General features: G+C 41.5%; 1 protein-coding gene across 1 annotated transcript in view; it reads left to right on the forward strand.

Moving 5' to 3' along the window:
* Nucleotides 1-4,265: 4,265 nt before the first annotated feature.
* The window catches only part of gpr139 (G protein-coupled receptor 139), a 12,731-nt gene continuing 5,729 nt past the window's right edge, over nt 4,266-11,267 (forward strand). Inside the window, exon 1 of the mRNA XM_014010113.1 lies at nt 4,266-4,821. Coding sequence (XP_013865567.1) covers nt 4,674-4,821 — 148 coding nt within the window. The 5' untranslated portion in view covers nt 4,266-4,673. The remainder of the gene's footprint in view (nt 4,822-11,267) is intronic.

Genomic DNA, 11,267 nt, shown 5'->3' on the forward strand with positions numbered 1-11,267 from the left:
GCTACGGTGTCCCTCAGGTGTCAAAAACCTTTGATAATTCCAACCGCGATGTCTACCAGCAGCTTCAGGGCTAGTGATTTTTCAAGTGGTAAGATTATGAGCTTTAATAAGTAAGATTATCCCAGCTATGTTTACATGCACAAATTTTTTWAATCAGATTGAAATGTATTCAGATTAAATAATCCGAATGTACTGTTTACATGGACACAATCCTATCATGAAAAGTGTTTACATGCACCGGAGTTTTATTCAGAATAAAAGTCCGGACATGCGCAGTGTTGTAAACGTTCAGCTCTACTTCCGTGTTACAAACGTAAACAAAGCTCCTCTGTGCGCTCAGGACGGACCCGTGTCAGCTTTTAATAACGGTAGAGACGTCGTTACGCCTCGGTTGAGCTGCAGCCTGCAGATGAAGCAATACATGCTTTTAATTTTAATTTTTTGCGAAGCAACGTCTGCTGTTTGCCTCCTTTTTCATCTGTTAAGAGAGCGAGGAGGAAAAGTTCTTCACGGTGCAGCGCAGCTGGAGCGCTGCTGTCCCACCGGGTGAATGAAAYTCAGCAGACATGCGCACACAGGTCAGTTTTCTACAATCAGAATAAGATGATACGATTAAGTGTTTACATGAACCTCATTCCGATTATCAATCGGCATAACCCACCRTTTTCATTTGGATTAAAAATTCATTTGGATCGAGCTCAATCGGATCTGAATAATCGGAACGGGTTGTTTACATGACGCATTTTTATTCTGTATGACTGTTTAATCCGATTACTTTTGTCCATGTAAACGTAGCTAATGACAGACAACAAATATTACATTTATAGTATTACAACTAAAACCGTTTTTGACGCCGCCACCGCAGTTTGTTCTTCATGAGCCTTCGTAGACAAGATGGCGGTGCAAGATGGCGGCTGCCTGTAGTGGCGACCCGCGACCATGGAGATATAAACAGCTTTTTATAAGGTAAAAATAATAAACAAAGTCTTTGTCTGCAATGATTAGACATGTTTTTTATTATTGTCATTAGTGATTATCTCAATTTRGGCTAAAAGAATTGACAAAATCCTACACACTGTGCCTTTAATAATTTTTTTTAATTTTTGCTTTTTTGTCCCTCGTGTCACCGATTCTGTTCATTACTTTCATGGACAGAATTTCTAGGTGCAGCCGAGGTGTTGAGGGAATCCGTTTTGGTGGCCTTAGGATCGCATCTCTGCTTTTTGCGGATGATGTGGTCCTGTTGGCTTCATCGGAACGAGATCTGCAGCTCTCGCTGGAGCGGTTCGCGGCCGAGTGCGAAGCGGCCGGGATGAGGCTCAGTGCCTCCAAATCCGAGGCCATGGTCTTGAGCCGGAAAAGGGCAGAGTGCCTTCTCCGGGTCAGGGGGGTCGCCCTGTCTCAAGTGGAGGAGTTTAAGTATCTGGGGATCTTGTTCACGAATGGGGGAAGAACGGAGCGGGAGATCGACAGGCGGATTGGCYCAGSGTCTGCTGTAAAGCGGGCGCTGTACCGGTCCGTCGTGGTGAAGAGAGAGCTGAGTCAGAAAGCGAAGCTCTCGATTTACCGGTCGATCTACGTTCCTACCCTCATCTATGGTCATGAGCTTTGGGTCATGACCGAAAGAACGAGGTCCCGGATACAAGCGGCCGAAATGGGTTTCCTCCGCAGGGTGGCTGGGCTCTCCCTTAGAGATAGGGTGAGAAGCTCGGTCATCCGGGAGGGACTCAGAGTAGAGCCGCTGCTCCTCCACGTCGAGAGGAGCCAGTTGAGGTGGCTCGGGCATCTGGTAAGGATGCCTCCTGGACGCCTCCCTGGTGAGGTATTCCYGGCACGTCCCACCGGGAGGAGGCCCCGAGGAAGACCCAGGACACGCTGGAGGGACTATGTCTCTCGGCTGGCCTGGGAACGCCTTGGAGTTCCCCCGGAGGAGCTGGAAGAAGTGGCTGGGGAGAGGGAGGTCTGGGCCTCCCTTCTGAAGCTGCTGCCCCCGCGACCCGACCCCGGATAGGCAGAAGAAAATGGATGGATGGATGGATGTCCCTCGTATTCCCTCCAGCTTTCTGGGGCCCCCTAGCACCCCCTGGTGGTCCCCACTTTGAAAAACTCTGCACTATTTCACACCAGATTTGGCTTGATCGGTGAGCACTCAGAGTACGTGTTGGGACTGACTCTCAGCTACCTCACAAGTCTTTAGCTCAATATTTGGAAAACAGAGTTATAGCCATTTTTGTGTTGACCAGACATAAAGTTGTGACAGCCATTTTAAATCAGTATGACTCCAAAAGTTATTCGGGTGTCGATGTTCAATGAATGACAATCAGAAAGTTTCATTAAAATCCTTCCAGAGTTTCATAATTTGCTGACATAACAGACAAATGAACTCTCTCTCTCTGTCACACACACACACACATACAGACAAATGTATCATTGTGTGTACTTCTCTTTTCAGCATCAGGTGATAATTAGTGTTTTTGCTGCTTATTATATCATTCTGAAGTGTGGAACACCTTCTGTTCTCCTTGGCAACAGTAAGTTAACAGATGACTTTTAGCTCATTTTTATTAGTCTGAACAAGCCGTCTGAATAGTAGGAAAATGTCTGACCAGATTTATATTGGGAAATGTCCTCCCAAGCATTTTATTAAGGACAGTCGTAAAATAAGGTTTTCTGTCCAGTAAACCTGTTAAGTGTAGACTAAACAGCTTATAAGAGGCTGTATTTCTTTTTTTTTATTGATTTTACTCTTCTATTTTCTTCTGAATAAATGCATTCTAGGTTGCATGCAGCTTCCCTAAAATTAGTTTTTTAGGGAAATGAATATGGAAGTACCATTTCTCCCTCACAAATTTACAACTAACAGGACATTTTTCCTAAAATCAACATTGCTCATTAAAGTTTTCATTCCTACTGACCAGTTCAGAAGATTCTTTGCAAATACATCATTATAAGGAGCAACAAAAAAATGTTTCTCACAAGCCTGCACGTTATAATGGATGAGGCTGACCTAAAAACCTAAAAAAGAGACAGAGAAAGAAAAAGAAGAGTAATTTATTTTTCTGCAACCATCTACAGCAATAGAATAACAATTGAGACTGAGGCGGTTTGACCCAAATCCAAATTATTTACCTAAAAGACAGACTGCAACCAGCAACACAGATTGCTGTAATTGTGGCATTTTACTGTGACAGTAAGGACATAGAGCACACCTGTTTTTGACCAACACAGTCYTGACTTTGACACAAAAAAACACATTAACCTTATTGATGCAGTTATAAAATATTCAGTCAGTCTCTGTGCATAACGATAATAAAGCATCAAACACTCATCTAAAATAGTTTTCTCATAAAAGGAAAAAATCATAAAATGTGAACTGCCTGCTTTTAATTAGATTATGTTTAATTTAATGCAGCTTTATTTCTTTGGTTAGTTTCCAATATTCTCTGTGAATACTTTAGTCACATCGTGAAAGGAAAACATCTTTCTCATTTGTCAGWTTAAAATGTAATTAATGTAACAATGTTTGCTTGATTAAGTCAGTAAACTATCCTGATTTTAAGAAAACACTTGGAGCCCTGCTAAGCAAATGAGGAAACAATCCTAATGTCCCCCCACCCTTTGATTTGTGTGTGTGTGCGCGCGTACGTGCGTGCGTGCGTGCGTGCGTGTGTATTTCCTGAAAGATTCCTGATAAATAACATTATTTAAAGCTATAGGTGTTTATAGAATCTGCCTGATGTCACTTTGCAGACTATCTTGACTAAAATATCTAAGTCTTTAACGTGGCATCAAAATGATGACACCCCCCCACCCCTTACCCCCCACCCCGGCTTTATTATCATGTCTGACTTGGATATTCAGCCTCTTCACACTGCATGGCAAAATAGACCAAGCAACCATTTCCTAACCTGCATCTGCCTGTCACACATGTGTTTGCACACACATACAGTCATGTTCATGCAAAGATACATGTGTGCATGTGTTTAAACAGACTATCGTGCGATCAAAAGCACTTGTCAGGTAACTGAATGTGCAATCAGTCAAGTTGCGAAGAGACTCATGACAAGAGAGACACTGACAGAAAACAAACATGCACCATGTCCTTTTCCACAGTCAACTTCACCCTCCTTTTATCTTTACTCATCCATCACATCTGTCTCCTCAATTCAGTTTGATTATCTCCCTATTTGTGTCTCGCTCCTCAAACACCTCCTCATCCTCCCACCTGCAGCCTCCGCTCCGTCCCTCCTCTTTTCCTCCCTCTCTCCTCCCCTTTCCTCCTCCCCCTCCTCCCGCACTCCTCTCAACTCGCTCTCCCCCGCCAGCCCGCACACTCATGCAGCATCCTCCCCTCACCTCTCCTACCTTCACACTCACCTCCTCATGCCGCCCTCTCTCCCATCTTCTCGCCGCCGTCCTCTCCATCACCTGCTCGCACACATCGTTTCTCGCCTCTCCTTGTGTGTCGTCTCTCCCTCCTCCATCTCTTCCTATTTTCCCCTCCGTCCCTCACACACTCAGGCTTTGCTTGTCTTTGAGTGTGCACACATGCTCATGTTGATTGGCACCCAAGGACAGACCCCCCTCTCTTCCAAACCGGCTATGGTTTGATTCGCCTGGCCAGACTTCTTGACACTGAGCTCAGCTGAGGAAGAGGACAAGGAAGACAGCCCATGGAGCCCAGCCATATCTTCCCAGTTTTTCCACCTAATGGGAGCACCTGGAGCCCGAGGCAGGATCCCTCCGAGGTTGCTCGGGGATGCCCCCTCGGACCACTGACTGTCATCTACTACAGTGTTCTGCTCTGTCTTGGCCTGCCGGGTAGGAGATGCATGGCTCATTTCCAGTCAGTCTGCACGCATGTGTTGGATCTTGCATCATTGCTTTGCAAGAGTTACGCTTTGCATTTTGATTTGTCTTGCACTTGTTTTCAACACTGTGTCTTGTTGCTCTGCTGCTCCTGAGTGTCTTATACACACACTGTTGATTTGTCATTCTGACCTTGTGGCTGTCTGTCACGCATGCATCTACACTTTGTATGTATTTGTCTCTGCTTGCGCCTGTCTGGAGTTTTTCACCCATTTTTTTTAAATCCCCCTCTAATATATAAGAAAAGCAACAATTAAATGTGCAGAGCATTATTACACCGAACACTCTCTTACGCAGTGTTGATGTGTGCAGATGCATGAAAAGTTCTGTGAGTAATATTTCCGGTTTGACCTCCAGGACATGTGTGTTACGTGGCTTTTTGTTCGTTGACCTGATCCAATAACAGCAGTGTCTTTAGAACTGAGTGATTAGTCCATCACAGTCACTGTCAGACACGTTTACTGCCTCTGCCTCACTGCGTGATCTATGAGCACTGACCTGGTCTCACGCAGGGAGGCAAAGCTGTGTGAGACACACAAAGACAGACAGAAAATCTYGAGGTCAAACGAACAAGGAAATCTCCTGATGCCTGATCAGACATGTGGCTTCAGACGTTGAAAGCCTTCTGGGCCATCAGATACAAAGCTAAAAGCAGATTTATTCAACTCCCGTTCTTTTTGTGTGTTAGTGCAATGACTCTTACTGTCTCTTAATCCCTAAAACGACTAATTCGCCTTAAGATCTGATTGCTTTCCCCTGATAAAGATTAGAAGTGAGGCGCTATCAACAACGTAAGCTGTTCTGGGTTCGAAACAAATCTGCAATGCAAAGTGAAGCGTTTTTGTGTGCCAACACTGCAGCTGCTCTTGAGATTTGCTTGTCTTGTGAAAGCAAAAAAAAAAAAGTCCTTCCTTCTGATCAAATCTCACCTAATTATTTCCCCTGGATTGCAGAAGCAGTTTGCTCCGCTGTTTTCTTCACTCTGCTGCTGAGCTGCTTTTACCGACAGCATCTAAAGCGGTTTGTTTAATCACAAAGCAAAGTCAGAACCTAAGAGGCYAGAACCGAGTTGAGAGTTGAGCGTAGTGAGCTAATACTTTGCAGCAGCGACTTGTTCAGTCATTATGACACAGCTTGTTCCGCTCCGGCTGAATCATGAATGTTTCATGGGAGCAACTTGTGTGGAGTGTGGTAGTTGCTGTGTGACCTACAGACACACACATTAAAACCTCATGACATATAGGAGGCTATAATTTGGATTATCAACATCAGTTAGCAGCAACAGAGCGATCACTCATGCTTTGAAGCGCTGACTCTTTGACCTGCTCGCTGTTGCCAGATATGGGTCACATCAAGAGCTCAGAGATTTAAGAGGGGGTTGCAAGAAGGAGGTGAGAAAACGATTTAAACAAAGTCAAGTGGTGGCAAAAACATAATTGTGTGACCTGAGGAAGAGATGAACTGCTCTAAAATTGGTTGATCAGACTGGATTGAATAACTAAAAGGGCACACAGAAGAAAGAGGATAGAGAAAAGAAGATCAGGAAGAGAAGGAGAATAACAACAGCAAAGTAACACCTCTGAGGKAGAAACGACAAAGCTGAAACGACTCGCCACATTTTTAATTAATTGCTAACTCACACTTGCCGTTTCCGTCTCTGCTGACAGAGTGCAGACATGTGCAGGCAGGAGTTCCAGTCTTTGACATGTTGGGATTAAAGATGTGAAAACTGGTCGTTGTTTAGTACACCGTGTCCAAAAGCACTGAGACACAAACTGTACAGCAGGAGACCATTAGCTGATTAGCAGCTCTGTGGATGTCCAAGTGAAGATTGGTCATCTTGGCCAAGATGACCAACCTTCATTAAAAAAAAACAATTTCTTTACGCAATCAACACTTTTACCTGAATGCTTTTTTTGTAACTCTGCAGAAATTCATCCACAAATGTCTGCATTTAATTTGTGAAATGTGTTAACGCCAGTGAAATGTGTTCTCTGCTCCACTCGGTAGATTGTGTAAATTTTCCTGCATTCAGTAATTAAACAAGTTTCAAAGTTTGTACAGTTCGAGAAGACACATTTCACACCAAACTTACTCAATTATAGGGAAACTAATTCAATTTATTGTGCACAGAATTAATAATGAGATTATGAGGGAATAAGAATTATTTTCACTAATTTGTTTATGCCTCAATACAATCCAGTTGAGGGATGAATTATTTTTCTGAAAAGTAGGTAGAAAATGGAGGTGAGAAAATCATGGGACAGATCAAGAGAGGAATTGGGGTTTCATCCCATAGACCTCTTCTTTTCTTTTAATGAAATACGAAGCAAACAAATGAGAGAATAGTTAGACACTAATATATAGGCGATAGAAAAATCATGTTCCATTCTCTAAATTATATATTTCATTGTCATTATCTTGAGTTTAAATGTGTTTTCTCCACTTTAACTCAACAACTGCACACATTCACGGAAGACTGTTGACACAGAAACATTAAGATAAACAAGTCTCTTATCAAAAAGAGTAATGGCAACCAAACTTTCCCAAGGATGTATTATTTTTTGTCAAAGAATTTGCAAAATAGTCAGTAACTTAAAGCAATACTTGGATCTTTTAAGTAGGTTTTGTGGATAGGTTTTAAACAATTAACACTGCACCTCTTGTAAATAGCTACCTTAAATCTAAAACCTTTCCTTTCAGTTCATGCAGATGGTACTTTAAAAGTCTTTACATCCCAATTAATTTTACATAACATACAGAAGAGAAAAAACAAGCAGGTATTGTAAGCATTTTTTATTAGTTTGATTTTGTCACATTTTTATCTCCTCTTATATCTATATCATGTCAAATTTGTTTCTCTTTTCGCTAGAATTATTCTCAATCTCAAGAATAAGGCCAAATATAAAATTTAAAATAAAAATAACTCAAATAGCTTCCTTAAAATAAACAATTCACCAGAAGTATGTACCCATCCCTTCATGACTGTCACAGTTTGGGCTAAAGATTCTGACTGGTTCTCATTTAGGTTGTAGAACATCTCCTAGTTCCACTTATCCACCCATTCAAGGGGAAAAGGTCAGGCAGGCTCCACTCTAACAGCCACAAGTGTCAGCTACTACTTAATGAAGAGATGGGTTCCATCGATTTTCAGTTTGAACTATCGATCTGTCAATCTGCTCTGGCGACGCGSCATCTTTGGTGGGATGGTGTCTTGTTAACAGATATTATCACTCTAAAAGCTGACTTCAAGATTAGTTAGGGCAGACTGGGTGAAATGGAAAGCAGACACACCATGACGAAAGTAAAAAGGCGAAACTTGTAGAAGGAAGTCGAAATTGTGTTTTGTCCTTAGTCTGCAGTTCAGAAAAGACAGGACAGGCTGCAGGAGGGAGGTGCTGCCTGAAGCAATAAATCGAAGGTGCTCTGTGACAGAGCTGACTTTGTTTGACCAACCTTCACTGCTGTTGAAAACACAACAAACCGAACTCCTGAGTTTGTTGYAAACTAATTTTAATTTAAGAGTTGTAATCTGGGCTTATTTATCAACTACAGCTTCTTGTCTCAGCTTTATTGAGAAAATGCAGCGTGCCGTGAATGCTTAATTCTGAAAGATTTGTTCTGAATAGCTGAAAATAGCCTTAAAATGGATTTTTTTTAAAAAACAGCTGAAATAGCTGAAATTTGCACAAAGAAACAGAAAGATCACATTTGCTGAATTAAGAAGTAAGAAGCCAAAATTATCACAAAAATTGGATATTTGCTAGAAAAGCTCAAATTAACTAAAAAGTAGCTAAAAACACAGAAAAAAGCTTAAATTAGGAGAATAGCAGAAAAGATAAAAATGATAGCTTAATAAGCAAAATAGAAGCCAAAGAACCAAAAGGTAAAAAGGTTTATGAAAATGTGAAAAGTTTTAAGGATGTTGAAGACAGCTCTATTTCCAATAATATAAACATGGCCAAAAAAAGCTAAATATCTCAAAAAGAAAAAAGTTGCTGAAATACCAAAACTCATAGCCAAAATGTCCTGAAGGAGGTGAATGTTTTGATGTAGATGTTAAAATAGCACAAAAATTGTGAAATGAGTTTTATGCCGAAAAATTCACGTAAGAAAAATGGATCTCAATGGTGTACATGCCTTATAAGCATTCACACAATAAATCAAACTTTGACTGTGCGTTTTGGGGCTGTTTTTTCTTCTTTGATAAATTAATAGATTGCCCTGCTTTATATTTAGCCTTACACTGAAGAGAAGACAAAAAGGGAAAGGGTGGTCATCAGGAACAAAGTGCCCCTGACCTTTGAAGAAAGCTTTGGTATTTCCCCCCTTTCTGTCACCCTTCCTCCTGCTTCATTCTGCCCCTCTCCAAATGCCTTGTTCAGACTCTCTCCTCTAATCCTTCCCTTCATTCTCCACAGATCACCTACTCTCTTTAAGTTCATGACCTTCATCAGACCACTTTTCTTCATCCTCTGCATCTTTATCCCCCCATATCCCCCTCTCTTATAGTCTCAGATAAGCTGCCAAAGCCTGAACCTCCAACTTGCTCTAGATAAAGACATTTCTGGCTTTTATTGCAGACAAAAACTAATTTGGCACATTAGAGGCCTAGCGTGAAGAAATGTATATAGCCTGGCTGCCACCTTTTATGCCAGACTTTGAAACTAAGATCATCTTGTGATGAGAAGGGACAGAGTTGTAACGGTTTTGGCAAATCCTATAAATGAACAATCTTCTGAAATATTGTGAGATTGCACCAGATTTATACCACTTTGACTATGTTTTGTAGACTTTGATCTACTACCACACCAGCCAAATGTAAAAAAAAATGTTAAAAGTATAGCCATTTTTTGTATTTGCTTGGTTTGATTAGTTGTAGCAGCTGTGTTGAATGGAGTTTCTTTAAAGTCTGCTCAAAGGTTCAGGATATATTTTATCAAAGCCATAGGCAAACAAACACACTGGCAAAAACCATCACCTCTCCTTCAGTGGCAAGTGATACATATTTTGCCTTGCTTTTTGGGGAGAACTCTTGAGAAAGTTTGGTTCTGCAAGCAAGCAGCAGCCTCAGTCTTGTGGGCTCAAATTGACCAAATGTGTTTGTCGACAAACCGCCTGAACATGTGCCTTTAACGGCGGGATGAGTCAGCCTCGTTACACACCTCAGGGAGCACGCCGTGACTTCTCCTCTCCAGCTAAACAACATCACTGGCCTCAGCCCTTTTTATATTAGAGGAGAAGCAGGAAGGAAAAAAATCACAAAAGAGCTTCCACCCACACAAAGGGGTCACCAGAACAAACACACAATCACAAGCAAACCCAGACAAAAAAGCCCTGTTTTCAATCAATTCTTTTTCAAATAGAGATGTGTTTACAAAAAGCAAAAAGAGGAAAAACTTTGGATTTGTCCTTGTGTGTGTTCACTTTAATTGTAACCCGGCTTTCCCCACTGAGGTGAGCCTTGCATGCACCAAGCCAGTCTACCACACACTACGGACAAAATGAAAAAAAGGTGGAATCAATTGAAATGGATGGGCAACCCACTGGAGGGCAGCTACAGCTAAATGGGAATGTCAGGCTCACTGCAGATCCCCTTTGTTCATCTGTAGAGGGTTCTGCTCCTGCACAAACAAAATGAAACCTGTCCAATGACAGTAAACAACTTACATTTTCTATTTCATGCCACATCTCTGTGTTTTCAGCTGGGAGAGCGTTGATGGGGAGAGACACAAGTGGATTGGTAATGTAACGTAATTAGTGGAAGGCCCCCCTCTCCTTTTGAAACAGACACTGATYAGACCTGTTGGATTAACCAGGTGAGAGGCTGCAGCTAATCTCAGTGTAGCTTTGGGAAATGACACAAACTGAAAGTCATTTGATCAGGGAACTGAATGCTGCATTGAGTAACAACAATCTTCTGTAATTAAAATTGGATGGATTTAACAGAGTTCGATCCACAATGAGCTTTTAATACCCATCCTACCAACTGTATAAAGAGCCAATGTTTTGTTCTTCTGAAGCCTCCCAGACACCTCCACTGAGTGACTAAACTTTTCCTCTTCTTGTCGGATTGCGAGGAAAAAAAAAAAGTGAAAACATAGCCAATATTAAACCTTCATCAATGCTGGTGACCCTAAAGATCATAGACAAATTATTTTTTATAACCAAAACCAATGTAAATTAAAACAGTTTCACATTACACTTGGACCAATTCTAAATCTCAGCTTGTTGACCCATCACATCGAAATGAGGATTAAGTCAAATTTGGTCAAAATGACCAAATCATATTTTCTGATTCTCGGCTTTAAAAGCTACATTTTGAAACTTAAATCATCCTGATATCATTAGTAGATCAAGAGATATTATTTAATTTGTCTTGTTGGTTACAATAATAC

The sequence above is a fragment of the Austrofundulus limnaeus genome, unplaced genomic scaffold (assembly GCF_001266775.1).
Source record: "Austrofundulus limnaeus strain Quisiro unplaced genomic scaffold, Austrofundulus_limnaeus-1.0 Scaffold65, whole genome shotgun sequence".
NCBI lineage: Eukaryota > Metazoa > Chordata > Actinopteri > Cyprinodontiformes > Rivulidae > Austrofundulus > Austrofundulus limnaeus.